This window comes from Leptopilina heterotoma, unplaced genomic scaffold (assembly GCF_015476425.1).
Source record: "Leptopilina heterotoma isolate Lh14 unplaced genomic scaffold, ASM1547642v1 Lhet_53, whole genome shotgun sequence".
NCBI lineage: Eukaryota > Metazoa > Arthropoda > Insecta > Hymenoptera > Figitidae > Leptopilina > Leptopilina heterotoma.
Window position 1 is genome coordinate 976650 of NW_025111115.1, and position 16724 is coordinate 993373.

At 21.9% G+C, this 16724-nt stretch overlaps 1 protein-coding gene across 3 annotated transcripts in view; it reads left to right on the forward strand.

Moving 5' to 3' along the window:
- The window catches only part of LOC122508241, a 143723-nt gene that overhangs the window by 113803 nt on the left and 13196 nt on the right, over nucleotides 1-16724 (forward strand). For all 3 annotated transcript variants that reach the window (XM_043621480.1, XM_043621481.1, XM_043621482.1), the window contains 3 exons: nucleotides 105-282; nucleotides 2857-3061; nucleotides 3217-3328. In XM_043621480.1, coding sequence (XP_043477415.1) covers nucleotides 105-282; nucleotides 2857-3061; nucleotides 3217-3328 — 495 coding nt within the window. The remainder of the gene's footprint in view (nucleotides 1-104; nucleotides 283-2856; nucleotides 3062-3216; nucleotides 3329-16724) is intronic.

Here is a 16724-nt window from a genome sequence, read left to right on the forward strand (position 1 = left end):
CTTTTTGTCCAGATTGGAAAATTAGGAAAACAGAAAATTTTCCGAATCGTCGAGAAGGAATGGTGAAAATTGAACAGGATACTTATTTATTTATTATTTTACAGGTCGAAAAGCACGAAGAGATTCTTTAAGTCCAGATTCAGCCTCTTATCCAAGACGTCGTGATTCTAGGAGTCATTTGAGTCCAGACAGAAATGCGGATAAGAGAGACATTAGTCCAATCAGACAAAGAAAAGCCCGACTCAGAAGACAATCAACTTCAATCGCTGGTCGCGCTCCAAGGTAATAACCATAATCAAGAATAAAATAGTAAAAATACGAGAGGGAGAGAGAGAGAGAGGTAGGAAAAAAATGGGGGCTAAGAAATATTTTCAACTTTTACAATTTAACTTGAGCGAAACTACGTCATTCGAAGGGGGAAGAAAGTACATTTAATACATCTAGTTAAAAATTTTTACAATTCGAGTCAATTTTATTGAATGGTTTTGCTTATTAAGGAAAAGTTTTTTATAAGATTTTTCTTTTTCTTTTTAAACCAGCAAACGGAACTCTTTAAAAATTCATTTATTAAGTACATAATTAATTATTACTTTATATATTTTATTTTATTTATTTATTTATTTTATTACTTTATTTTTCCAAAAATTAAAAATTTTAAATACAATTCTTCGGAAGAATTCAATTATTTCCATAAATAATAACATTCTTCGGAAGAATTAAGTTATTTTCTATTTATAAATAATTAAATTTATTGCAAAAATTCAATTATTGTCGAACAAAATTTTAATGAAACCTTCGAAACAATTTTGTATTTTAAAATAGTAAAATCTTTGCAATAATTCCATTATTATCAATAAAATTTCACGAAAGAATTTAATTTTTTTCTTAATTCGTTATAAAATTTACCCAAAGAATTCAATTATTTTCTAAAATTTTTAATAAAATTCTTCCTTAATATTTAATAATTTTCAATACAATCTTAACTAAATTCCTACAAAGAATTTAAATTTTCATTGAAACAATTATATTATTATTTTTAAAAATTTTAATAAAAATCTTTGCAAGATTTGAATTATTTTCATAAATAATAAAATTATTTTTACATGGATTCTATCATTTTCGTAAATAATAAAATTATTTTTAGGAATTCAATTATTTTCATTAATAATAAAATTCTTCGGAGGATTTCAATTATTTTCAAAAATTTGAAACAAATTCTTGTCAAGAATTCAATTTTTTCATAAATAATTGAATTCTTTGCAGGATTTCAATTATATTAAAAAATAATTGAACTCTTTGCAGAATTTCAATTATTTTCAAAAATTTTAATAAAATTCTTTCCAAGAATTCAATTATCATCATAAAAAATAAAATTCTTTGGAAGATTTCAATTATTTTCATTAATTTGATACAAATTCTTGTAAAGAATTGAATTTTTTCATAAATAATTGAATGCTTTGCAGAATTTCAATTATATTCATAAATAATTGAACTCTTTGCAGAATTGCAATTATATTCAAAAATTTGAAACAAATTTTTGTCAAGAATTCAATTTTTTTCATAAATAATTGAATTCTTTCCAGGATTTCAATTATTTTAAATTGAAATTATTCAAAAAAACTAAGTTATTTAAAAATCACAATCTTCTTCAAAAGAATTTAATTATTTCCTATATTTCAATTCAAATTATTTAAGAAATTCCATTATTTAAAAAAAAATTCAAAGAAATTCTTCAAAAGAATTTAATTAGGATTTTTAAAAATTTTAATGAAATTTTCTCGGGAAATCGATTATTTTCATAAATAATAACATTCTCCAATGAGGAATTCAATTATTCTCAAATTTTTTGACAAAATCCTTTGCAATAATTCGATGATTTTTAATACATTAATTTCAAAATTAATAAAACGATTAATAATATAGATTAAAATACAAAGACAAAACATTCACAAATTACGAATAGTTTTTCCATCTTCAAAATTGGTTTGAGTACATTTTCTTCTCTTAAAATAAAACGAAAAAATGATTCAAAATAATTCAAAAAATTCGAAATATCGTAATAGTTATTAAATTATTAATTTTATTGAATATTGAATTTGAGAAAAGTGTTTCATACAATTGTTTTTTTTAAACTTAATTCTTTCTTTCTAAAAAGAACGACTATTTTATCAAAAGCAATACGTATCCTCTGTATTTCCTTATTTATAAGATAAAACGAAATCGATTATTTTTATCAATTTTAATTACTAAGAATGAAAACAGAATTGTCAATAATGTTGCAACCTGACTATGTATTCTTGAATAGACAATTTCCATTAAGTAGATCTGGAAAGTCTCGGCGAGACAGTGAGTCTGACCTAATTCTTTACGTACTACTGAAAAGTTTACTCTCCACAGTTTCTGTATTATACAATAGCGAAACTTTCTAGTAAACACTTTTTTTCACTATTTTGTCAAATACTGTTTACAAACATCAATTACATTATCTGTCGATTACTTTCTTCTTTCTTTCTTGTCTAAATACATTTTAAGATAAAATAATTGAGAGAAAGAACTAAAATTAGAAAACTTCCTTTTGAAGCATTTGAATAATTGTTCTTTTAGAATAGAATAGAATTTATTTTCTTAATGCTACTTAATTGTACAATGTTGTAAAATTAATTAATGTTTTTTTACTATTTATTAGGTGTTTTTATTATTTTTTAATTACATTACTATTAAAGTACAATATTGATGAAATTAATAATTAACTGATTATTAAAACTAAATTATAAATAATTTATTGAAAAATTAAAACTAAAATTTATTAAAATAATTGTTATAAATTATGATTTTTTAATTATCATAATATTTCAGATCTCCTGACAGTTCGTCGTGCTCCTCGAGAGATCCAAGTCCGTGTGCGAGAGCACCTGGCAGCATTCAACATGCTCCAATAATTAGAAGACAATCAACAACAGAAGAAATTTTAATAGCTCGCGGTTTTAGACGACAAAGCACCACCGAGGAAATGATTCGGTGTCGAAATTTTCGCCGACAAAGTTCACAAAGCGACGATACAGTTCGTATTAATTTTCTCCAAATTATCTAATACCAAAATTTATTTATTTAAAAAAAAAGAATATAAAAATTAAAAATATACTCAACTATCATTAAAAGTATTTAAATTAAAAATACCTTGTTTATCTGAAATTTATTTATTTTCCAATTCCTTAGGTACAAAGGTATCGGGGCAGGAGAGACAGTTCAGCGCAGATAACTGATGGGACATTTGCAACAATGACAGTCGAGACTTCGAGCACTTTTTTTGACAGCAGCACACAGACTGGTAAGTAAATTATTTCCCATTTTTATAGATATATGAAAAAAGCGCCACTTGCCTCGAGGTTAATATTTTTTCTTGACAAGAAGAAGTAGAAAAAAAATCTTCCCTCGTGTTAAGCTGACATAGCGGAAAATTGAGTCACAATAAAAAAAAAATCCGCCCCCGTGAAAATAATGGACATCTCTCAAATAAAATAAGAAAAATATTTTTCAAATCTGACAAAGAAAAAAAAAGATTTGGACATTGTGAATTATAGATTTGTAATTTATTCTCGGATTTTATACTTTATCAAGACTAAAGTTTTCGTGATTTTACATTTATTTCTATTCAAATTGTTCACAAAAAAATTGGAATAAAATATAAGTTGACTGAATTCAATTTTTTCGATTTATCCGAATTTGTCAGAAAAAATTTTATTTCTATTCAAGTTTTAATTGATCTGAATTTTATTTCTACTTAAATTTTAATTGATCCAAATTTTATGTCTGTTTAAATTTTAATTGATTCAAATTTTATTTCTATTTATTTAATTGAATTTATTTTTATTTTAATTCTACTTGAGCAAAATTTTATTTCTACACATTTCTAAGGATATCAAATTGATATAAAAAAAAACTTAAAACGTTGCTTCGCAACATTTTGATTCATTTTTTGTCTCAATTTGATATCGTTAAAAAAACTTAGTATCATTAATTTTAAGTTATTCAAATTTTGTTTCTATTTAAATTGTAATTGGTCGAAATTTTATTTCTTTTTCAATTTTAGTTGATCCAAACTTTATTTCTATTCGATTATAAATTAATTCAAGTTTTCACTTCATATGAAATTTAATTTATTGTAAATTTTAATTGACTAAAATTTCATTCGATCTAAATTTTAATACTCTTTCAAATTTTCGATTATTGCCTCAATTATTCAAGAAAAAAATTTCCAATTTAACGAAATTTCTTTAAAATAAAAATGATGTTCACTAAATGTTTAAATGTTTAATAATTCCATGAAATTTATTTGAGGAAAATAAAGTTTAAAAATTAAAGAGAAAAAATTAACAAATTTGGTAAATAAAAAATTGACAAATTTCATGATTTGGAACAAAATAAAATTTATTTGAGAAAATAAAATTGAAAAATTTGATGATTTGGAACAAAATATAATTTATTTGAGGAAAATGAAGTTTAAAAAATTAAGAAAATAAAATTTACAAATTGGGTGACAAAAAATTTACAAATTTTATGATTTGGAACAAAATTGAATTTACAAATTAGAGAAAAATAAAATTTTAAAAATTTGACAATTTGGAACGAAATAGAATTTATTTGAGGAAAATAAAATTTAGAAATTTGATGATTTTGAAAAATAGAGTTTATTTGAGGAAAATAAAATTTTAGAAATATATGACGATTTGGAACAAAATAGAGTTTATTTGAGAAAAATAAAATTTAGATATTTGATGATTTTGAAGAAAATAAAATATAAAAACTTAAGGAATGTAAAAATTATACAAATTTGTTAATTTGGATTAAAATAGAATTCAGTTGAAGAAAATAAAATTTAAAAATTTGAAAAAATGAAATTTACAAATTTGATGAAAAAAAAATTTACAAAATTCATGATTTGGAAGAAAATAGAATTAATAAATTAGAGAAAAATAAAATTAAAAAACTTGATGATTTTTAACAAAATATAATTTTTTTGAGGAAAATAAAATTAGAAAATTTGTCAATTTGGAACAAAATTTAATTTATTTGAGGAAAATAAAATTAAAAAATTTGTCAATTTCGAACAAAATAGAATTTATATACTTGAGGAAAGTAAAATTTACAAATTTGTTAATTTGGATTATTTAAAATAGAATTCATTTGAAGAAAATAAAATTTAAAAATTTGAGAAAATAAAATTTACAAATTTGGTGACCAAAAAATTGACAGATTTAATGATTTTGAACAAAATAGAATTTATTTGAGAAAAATAAAATTTATAAACTTAAGGAAAGTAAAATTTACAAATTTTATGATTTGGAACAAAGTAAAATTTATAAATTCATTGAAAAGAAACAAATAAAACTTGAAAAATTTCATAGATGATAAATTCAAACGTAAAAATTGAAGAAATATAAGAAAAAATATGTTGAAAAAACACTGAGGAAAAATAAAGTGAAACTTACGTATAACTTTAGTCTTGATAACAATAAAAATTGCGAGTGAGAATTTAAAATCTAGCGCCGAGTCGCGACCACCTGCGATCAACTAAACTCTCCTCCAATAAACTCATCAACTCTCGATCAAGCGCTCTTGGTATCATTTTTCTTGGAATCCTTTAAAGCACGCAGGCGCTTCGCTTCCGGCGTTGTTTTCCTCGAACGTCACAGGGGTGCACATCAGTCGTCGCATGATAACAGAAACCAACCTATCTTGTCCCCTTGTGTCTTATCAAAACGAGAAAAAAATAATCCATACCAAAAAGAAAAACAAAATTCGTGATTCATTCTTCTCTCCCCAAAAGACCACAATTTCCAATAATTCAAAAAATCAAAAACAAAAAAATATTTCCCTCCAAATTCCAACAATAACAATAAATATTTCATTAACACTATTTCTAAAAATTCACCCTAAAAATCAAAATAAAAAAAAGTCTCTAGAATTAGTCATTAAATATAAATACTGTATTGAATTAATTTAATTTCGGAAATGGTCACTCGGAAACATATATGTATATAATATAATGGACGTTTGCGCGTTACGTGTGTGATACGAGGGTGTGAATAACAATCGAAGGTCAGTTCGAAGGTTGTCAGTTTTAATCACAAACGACAATGATTTGTCAATCGTTTGTCAGCGATTTTTGATTTTTTCTATTAATTCAAAAACAAACAGAACGTAGTGAGAAAAAAAATCATCTCATTATTTTTGATTTAATAATAAAAAGAAAAACAGTTGGGTGTTGGCCTTTTTGAAATTAGTGATTTCTTCAAACGAATATTTTTTAATTTCAAATTTTTTTTTCATCGAAAACTGGTCGAATTTTTCCCCCCTTGTGAGAATTTAATGATTTGCGTGACGATCGAATAGTTTTTTTTTCGTGACACCCACGAGTGAATTTCGCGCATTTCGCGGCAGGACACAACCACTTGTGGAAGCAAAAGGGAGAGAAAAAAAGGCGGTTTTCGTATATATACATAGTGTTTTTATTCTCTTGTTCGTTTGATTGAGAATAGTTATATAAATTAAAAGCGAGGACATGTAATTGTATTTGGAAGAGGCCACCGGAATTTCGTGACTAAAACACTTCTATCTTGATTCTCATGAAACTCGTCTAGAAAGGCTCTGAGACTCGGATCAATCGGTAATTAACTTACTCTGTGTATAACATCTGTGTGTGAGTTTTAGTGTGTGTATTTCTCATCATCCCTTTCAGCACTTAAGATTATAAAAATCTAAAGGGTTCTTTAACGGCACAAAATGATAGTGGTGAGAAAAAAGAAATATCGATCTAAAGAATAATAAAACAAAATAAAACAGGGAAAAAAATAGTTGGAGTAGAATAAAAATGAATGTTGTAGACAATTTTTTCTTCTAATTACTTAATTTTTTTTCTCGCCTCTAATTGGACCTACGTAATATAGAATTTTCTTTGCGTTAATTAAAATTCGAATTAATTGGATGGAAAAAAATATCACAAAGCGTAAATTAATAATAGAAAAATAATAATTGTCAGTATTATTTAAATTATTAAAAATATTGAAATTAATAATAATAATAATGAAGATGATAATTTAATTATTTGTTTTCAACTTTAGATGAAAAAAAGATCAAAAAATAATTTAGGAAAATAGTAGAAAAACAAATAAATTAATAACAATTAACTATAATAATCTTCGTCTTCATGTTATTTGCCTAAGGTGTATTATTAATTGATTTTATAATTAAATTATAATTAGAATTATATTTTAAATTATTATTTATTATTATTATTTAATTATTTTTTAAATTATAATTACAATCTCAGTTTTCAAAAATTTTAATCAGAATAATAATTTTTTTCTGTTATTTATTAATTTTTAAATTATAATTGTTTATTATATGCTTTTTTTCTATAACAAATTTCGTTTGACTTGATGCAATGTTTTCTCCTTTTTATTTATAAAAAATAGAAAATTGTTAATTGTTAATTGTTAAAAAATTATTATTAAAAAATAGAAAATAAATACCTATTTTTGCATAATTTTTTGTTTCTCAATAAAAATATTGTTCACAAATTCATTCTTTTCTTTTGGAAAAAAAACATTTTCGTTTCTTAATATTTTTGTAGAAAATTCTCAATTTTCAATTTTTCATAAGGAAATAATTTGCAACATTTCTAATTCTTCAATAAAATTTTTTAAATAAAATTCAGTTTTTTAAAAATGAGGAAAAAAATGGTTATTAATTACAAATTTTAATGAAATTGAAAATTTTTGAATTTTTAGAAAATTAAGGAAAAAATACTCAAAAAAAATGTTCTGCTACATCTATTTACAAATTTCTTGAAAAGTAAAATTATTCGAAAACATCAATAACTTCTTTTTCAAATAAATATTTAATTATTATTATTTTTCCATGGAAATTAAAATTCTTCAAAACATTTAAATTCAAACTTTTTCAAACTTAAACAATTTATAAAAATATTTATTATAAAACATGAAGAATCGATCACTCCGAGTCGAAGACTCGATCGATCGATTTCTTCATGTTTGATAATAATTAAAGTATAAAATCATTATTTTTTATTATAAGAATGTTGTTACTGTAACTTCTACAAAATTATTTTCATCATTTCAATTCACTTATTATTTACTAGAATTTTTAACTAAAATTCATCTCTAAATCTATTTTTAATAATTTTTGAAAAAGTTTTTTTTGAGAATTTTCAAATCCATTTGTTTACAATTCAATTTTACACGAAATTTCGATTATTCGGAAGTTCTTCAATTAAATATAATAAAAAATATTGAAATAAATAAATTATTATTAAATAAAAATAATAAAAATAAAAAAAATGAAAATAAAATAAATTTTTGATTCTAAATTTGAAAAGAAATATTAGAAAAAAATACAAAATTATACAAATCTACAATTTAAAAAAAAATTCAACCCAAAAGCTCTTTATGATTTCGAGATATTTATGAAAATGTGATGTTTACACACACATACACACAAACGGAATGACATTTTGTAAAAATGTCATTTTTGAACTCCTGAGGTCAAATAACATATTTCTCTATGAGGAAGTAATAATAATGCTAATAATATAAAAGAAATTGATATAAAAAAGTAATAATAAAATGAAAATAAAAGAGAAAAAAAATAATAATAATAAAAGTAGAATTAAACAAAAATAGGAAATAAATGTTAATAATTCAAAAGACATGAAAATATTTTTCAAAATTAAAGTTCAGTTTCTCTAAAAAATAATTTCTATTTTTTATTATTTAAATTCTTTTTACCTAATCAAGTTTGATTTCTATAAAAAATTTCGAATAAAATTTAATTATAAAAATAATATATATTTCTTTTTATTATTCAAATTCTTTTTACCTAATCGAGTTTGATTTCCACAAAGAATTTTCTAATAAAATTTAAATTAATACATTTTTTTGCCTAATAAAGATCATAAAGATTATTGTTGAAAATTGGAAAATAAAATAGTAAAAAAAGTAAAATTTATTTCTATATTTATTTCTATTTTTCTTCTTAAAATATTTTCCAAAATTATTAAATAAATTAAAATTGAATTATTTATTAATAATTAAAATGCATCATTTTTTTAGTTGGGAAATTAATTTTTTTAATGTAAAAAATAATTTTTTTGCACAAAAACACAAAGTAAAAGAAAATATTCGTTCAAAATTTGATGAATACTTAATTTCTACAAATAAGTTTAAATTTCTGTAAATAAAAATAATAAGGAAATGTTTTTTTACAGAAAAACTATTTCATTAGAAAAGGATTATTTTTTGAAGTAAAAGGAGAATCAGAAAAAGGGAACATTTGCTATTTTTCAAACGAATAAGTTTAAAAAACAATTTTTTATTGTTTTGTAATTAAAAATTAAAATTATAAAACAAACTTGCTCTGTAGTAAATGAAAAGTTATTACAGAAATTGTAAAATTAACTTTTAATATGAAAATTAATAAAACTTTTTCTCGTGAAAGGAAATTGTTTTTTAGTTGTTATTAAATTTTATTCGAATTAAAATCAAAAGGTTTCAATTTTTTTTGTTTGAAAAAAAATGGTAAAAGAAAAAGAAAATTCTAATATTTTTCATAAATTAAATAAAATCAAAATTATTTAAAAAAAGTATAGAAGAAAAAATGAATTTTAATCTACTAAATTAGCTTCAAATATTATTTATTGTATATTTTTATTCTACAAACAAAATTATAAAATAAATTTTTTTACCTTTGAAAAATATAGTAAAAAAACCTAATCTGTTAAATTAATTCCAAACTGTTGATTGAAAAAAAAAATTTTATTTTGTTTCAAGTTTTTTATTCTTTTATAGGTCATTTTATTTATACATCACAGTTGTTTTTTTTCGCATTGCTTATCCTACATAGTTTCTATAATAAGAATTCGTATCTTTTTTTATATAATACAGACAACATAGAATAAAAAAAAAATAGATATTTATTTCTTTTATGTGTATATTATTTTTAAAAAAGCCATTTATGCTTTTGTACAAGCGGGAAAAATTGCATTATTGACCGAGGGAAAGATAGAGAGTGAGAGAAATGATATTTTTCAGGCATTTCATTCTTTCTTTCCGTTTTTTTTTCATTCTCATGAAAGCTGACATATAGTGAAATGTTTTGATTGGATAGAATAGCAGCAAAATGCTCGTAAACGTCCTTGGTATGATTAAAGACCTCCGGGGTGTCTGGAGATAAATTGTATTAAACGTCTGGTACCCTGAATCTTCCTGTATATTTTCTATTTTTATAATGTTCAAAGATTTTTCAAATCCTCATTTTATATCTCTTTATGTAGAATAGACGTCATACTTTTCAGTTCAATAATTATTGACAGTTTATACACCATCGCAGTTTTTCTAAATATATATCAAATTGAGACAAAAAAACGTATCAAAACGTTGCTTTGCAACTATTTTGATACGTTTTTTTCTCTCAATTTAATATCTGCAGAAAAACAGTGATATCATTAATATTTATTCGATATTTTTTCGAATCGTTTTTTCAAATGTTTTCCTAAAGTTTTATTGTCCATAATAATAATAATAATAATAATAATAATAATAATAATCTATATTAATAATCGTTGTATTTCGGTAATCTGTTCGCAGTTTGAAGTTAGTTGCAGTTAGTTGTTTGCTTTTTTGTTTCCTAACTTTATAAATAAATTTTCTCTTTAAATATTTTCAATTTTAAAATGAATATATTGAATATCATTGGATTCTTGCAAAGAATTTTATCCAAATTTTATATTCTTTTGAAGAATTTATTTCAATTTATTTAAAATTAAAATTTTTAGTAAATAAATAAATTCTCCTCAGAATTTAATCACATTTTTTAAAAATAATAATTTAATTCATTTAAGGAATTTTATTAAAATATAGAAAACTATTCAAATTCTTTCGAAAAATTTTTAATTAAATTAAATTGTTTCGAACGATTTATTAAAATTTTAGAAAATAATTGAATTTTTGCCAAAATTTTACTATTTAAAAAAATAATTGAAATGTTTCAAAAGATTTTTAAACATTTTTTTTAAATAATTGAACTCTTTCGTGAAATTTGATCAAAAAATTAAAAAAAAATTGAATTCTTTCATGAAATATTTTTAAGATTGTATTAAAAATAATTGAATTCTTTTATGAAATGTTTTTAAAATTGTATTTAAAATAATTAAATTTTTTCGAAAAATATTATTAAAAATTTTTTAAAAATGAATTCTTTCATGAAATTTTTTTAAAATTGTATTAAAAATAATTAAATTTTTGCGAAGAATTTCACTATTTATAAATAAAATTGAATTCTTTCTAAACGATTTTTAAAAATTTTTTAAAATAATTGAATTCGTTTTGAAATATTTGATATCGAATAAAGAAAAAAATTGAATTCTCTCGTGGAATTTTTTTGAAACTAATTGAATTTTTGCAAAGATTTTATATTGAATAAAGAAAAAATTGAATAATTTAGTGAAATTTTCTTGTTGAAAATAATTAAATTTCTGCAAAAATTTTACTATTTAAAAAAAAATTGAATTGTTTCCAAGGATTTAGTAAAATTTTAGAAAATAATTGTCCTAATTCGTGAAATGTTATTAAAATTTTGTTTGAATATAATTGAATTTTTGCAAATAATTGTACTATTTATAAAAATAATTGAATTCTTACGAATAATGTTATTATTTATATAAATAATAATACTAATAATATATTGTAATAATATGTCTAATATTATTAAATATTATTATAAACTTTAATTATGTTTATTTTTGGTCATTTATCATTGTCATTCATATTATTTTAACAGAATGCTATTTTAAATATAATTAATTGTTAATATTTATTGTCAATATTATTATTAGCATACTCCAGTGTTGTGTATATTTATATTGAAATTTGGATACTTGTTTCAAATTATTTTTATATCTATTAAATATACATTTCATTCGAAATGACGTAAAAGCCTTTATTACGTCTTACTGAACGAGACTTATACTACTTGCAATAAAATTATAAAAGAAAACTGACTTTTACCTCTAATAATATACTTAAATTTAGAGACATAAAATTGCTTTGTTTGATTATTATACATACATTCACAGTAAGAGTTAAAAAAAATATTAAAAATTTTAAAATGAGAGTCTGATTAATATTGACCTTTACTACTGATGGAAAATCAATAAAATTTTTTTAACTGTAAACCTTAAATTCGCTTTTAATAAAAATTACAAGCAGTTAAGGTAAACCGGTCTGAGTACAATTGACTTTTACTACTGACACGCGAAAGTATAGAAAACTGAATGTGTCTGACTTAATTTACTTTTACTACTTAAAGTGGAAAAAAGGTAGACTTTCAGTGTGAAGTAGAATAATCAAGTCTGACTATTAATGAACTTTTCTACTGATTCTGGAATATTGTAAAATTAAACAATTCAGTCCGACTAAAATTGACTTTTACTACTTACGCTCGAAAGGTATGAATAGAAAATGCCTTGTCTGACTTAATTTACTCTTACTACTGCAAGAAAGGGAGATTTTCATTGTTAACTAGAATAATAGTGTCTGACTATTACTGATATTCGCTACTTATTATGTCTGGCTACATTGACCTATACTACTGATTTTATAGTTTTGGAAATTTAATTTTTCAACTAAAAATTTTTTTAGTCATATTATCTATTTTTTGTAATCTTGTCTGACTAAAACTGTCTTCTACTACTGATACTCAACAGAGAAAGAAAAAATTTCAATTTAACTAGAATAATTAATTCATTTCAATTAACTGGAATAATTTTTTCTGACTATTTTTGTATTTACTACTGATTGTAAAATAATCGAAAATTAAACGATCGTGTCTGACTAAAATTGACTTTTACTACTAACATCAGAATTTTATAAAATTCAAAAGATTTTTCTCTGACTGAAACATATTTTTATTCTCTTCTATTAAAAATTTGAATAAAAATATCTCATTCGACTTAATTTACTTTTAATACTTAAAGTACAAAAAAAGAACTTTCAATGTAACGTAGTCTGACTATTACTGGTCTTTACTACTGATTATGAAATTTAAAAAAACTATATACGATTTTAATTGAGTAAATTTATATTTTACTATACTAATACTCAATTTTAGTGAATCAAATCAATGTTTCCGGTAAATAATGTAAAAAATTATTTAGTTTCTTTACTTTATTTTTATAATAACCAAAAAATGATTAAGTTTTTATAATCAAAAATACAGAAGAAATTTTTTCGTTTTTCTACTTCAACTATTATTTATCATCATCACAATTTTTATACAAAAGATTTCAAAGAGAAATTCAAAAGGATCAAAAGTGTCAAAGAAGAATAAAGATATTTGGACATCTTGTTAATTTTCTCTCTCTCTCTGATTCTCGGGAAAAAAAATTCGCAAACGTTGACAAACACTGAATACCTCAAAAGATAACACGCATTGAAAAGAAAAATGTGACTTTTAAAAGAAAGTTGCTTTTTAGATTTCTCCACGTCTCGAATTCCTCTGAAATCATGATAAATCTATTTCTTTTTCTCGACACAGATCGAGAGAAAAAATATTATTTATTCAATTTTAAATACGATGTCAATTTTTTTTTCTTTTTTCTTTTTTTTTTTTGAAAAGTTGATCGAGAGTTATGAAGAATAAATCATTAAAGATTTTTTTTGTTTTTTACATATTTAAAATAAAATTGTGTACGCGGTTTAAATTTAGTTTATTATTATAGGAGCTTGATTGAAAAGAAAAATTATAGCTCTGTGCTTTATTTTCTTTCTCTCTCTCTCTCTCTCTCTGCTCAACTTTAAATAATTTGAATTGATGAATTGATATTTATTTCTTTTTCTCACTTTTTATATTTATTTTCTCGAAAAGATTGAAAAAAATTTTTGTTATATTTTTATTTCCCAATATTTATTAGATTTGATTTTCGAAATAATTTTTATTTTATCAATTATTAATTATTAATTATTAGGAAAATGTATTTGCGAAAAAAATATTCTTTTTGAAACAATTTTCTTTGTTTACAAGCAAAATATATTTTAAAAATTATATGGTTTTGTAAAATTTTTTTCTTATTTATAACAATTCATGGGAGTTAAATTTAATCAATTTTTTATTTCTATTTAATATTCTTGAGGAGATAATTAAATTATTATATTCATAAGAATATGGAGAGAGAACAAAAAGAATAATAATGAATTTATATCAAAACATATTTCACCGTATATTTTCAAACCATTTTTTTTTTGCATTTCTCTTACAAACCCTGGGGATTTTATTATACCCTGTGTAATTTTTTATTTTATTTTTCATTTTGATAATTATTCATGTTTCATGCTCACGCGACGTTTTGCCTATATGTATATTATACACGCAAAAAACTATAGTGTCTTCGTTTGCTTATATTTTGTTCAATGAACTCTTTTTAAAAGTCTCATAATGTATTTATTATACTGAATACTTTATTTTTTTTAATCGTAATCTTTTTTTTATTTTTTTATTTTATTTTATACATCATGTAAAAGTGTAATTTTTAAAAGTGTCAGTTTGTAAAATGTTAAAAATATTGGTTCATTTTTTTTTATTTTTGATTTAAAAGTTTTTTTTAATATTGTCCATTTATTCTGCGTGGCGATTTTTATTCCATGAATAATAATATTTTCATGCATGTTTTTAAACTTTTTATTCAATCTATTCTGAATTTTTCATGCGGCTTTAATACTTCTTTTATAAGAGGTTATTTATACAAAAAACGAATTTAAAACCAAATTATTGTGTAATTCGCCTCCGTGTGAAAAATTAACATTTTTCTGAATATATTTATTGTTTTTTTTATTTTATTTTTCGTAGGGTTTTGAATTTTAATCATATAACTAATTGTTTTTTTAAAATTTTATTCGGAATTTTATTTGCAATTTTAATTGCCAAATTTTATGTAAAATATATCATTTTAAAATATAATTGGCAATTTTTCTTTCAATTTTATTTTTTTGAATTATAATAAATTAAAAATAGAAAAATTTTTTTTTTATTAATTTTTTTTAACTTTGAGAATTGAACATTTTATTTTAGATTTTAATTGTGTTTTTGCTATTTTCCCTTTGTAATTTTAATTTTCCTACAATTATGTTTTCAATTTTTCTTATTTTATTCATTCTTTTATTAAAATTTTCACTTATTCAATTTTCCGAAAATTTTGATTTAATTTTTCTTTTATTACTTATTTAATGTATTCAATTTAGGCGACCTTAAAAATACAAAAATTTCAACAAAATATAATTAGAAAAAAGAAAAATATTTTTAATTTTAATTTTTAATGGTTATTTTATTTACAATTTTTTTTATTGTATTTTAAATTTTCTTTTTAGATGTATTACCTATATAAACATAATGTAAAATAATAAAATTTTTATTGGAAAAGATTTTATTATTGTTGTAAAATATAAAAAATTTATTTTTTAAATTGTTTTAAAAGAGAGAATAATTTTTAATGCAGATATTAAATATAGAGGGACGTCCTTGTAAAGAGAACCTAGAAATGAATATAAAAGTAAAGTATATGATTCTCAATTTATAGATAACTGAACTCTATTTCAAGAGAGAGAGAGTGTTTGAGAGAAAGAGAGAATTGAAAGTAATTATAAAGTCTGAATAAATAAATAAATTCAAGTTTATATCGTACATATTTGCCATCAACTATATGCCTTTGTATATCAAAGAAGGTGTTGTTTTTCCCGAAGAGAAGGTCTGTTTAAAATGATAATGTAGTCTTATCGAATTTCATATGTCTTTTTTACAAAGGGCAGAGAATATAAATTCTTCGTGGCAAAGTATTTTCTCAAGCTTTTCATCCCATTTTTAAATCAAATATTCATGATTCCCTTTTCTTGTGCTGATGGGAAAAGTATTAAACACTGATTTTCTTTTTTTATTACTATCCTTATCACATATGTGATTGTATTATTTAATTTCCGTTATTCATTATATTGAATCGAAAAAAATATTTTCATAGTGAATGCAGAGAAATTCTGTCTGACTAATACTGATTTCGACTACTGATAGACTGAAATGTTCGTAATTAAACAGACCAAACGATTTTGTCTGACGTGCAATTGACATATACCACTTACGTTTGAATATAGTGAAAAATAACCAATTCGACTTATCAAAATAGTTTACTTATACTACTGAAAATAAAAATATGGAAACTTTTAGAAAAATAAAAAAAAGCAGTAAAATTTTTCTATTGTTTGATCAAAATTGACCTGCACTACTTGTAAATATGTATTTTTGGAAATTAAATAGAGTTTTGTTTGAAAAAATCATACTTTAACTATTTGTAATAGAAAAATCAAATAAAACAGTAAAATTTTGTTCTTGTCTGACCAAAATTGATCTGCACTACTTATGAAAATGTATGTTTGGAAACTAAATAAAGTTCTGTCTGACAAAAACATACTTTTACTACTTACAATAGAAAAATCAAATAAAACAGTAAAATTTTTGACTAGTCTGACCAAAATTGATCTGTACTACTGATAAATATGAATTTCTCAAAATTTAAGAACTTTTGTCTGACAAAAACATATTTTTACTACTTATAATTAAAAAAATCGAATAAAACAGAATGTACTTCTTGACAATGGCCGCACTTT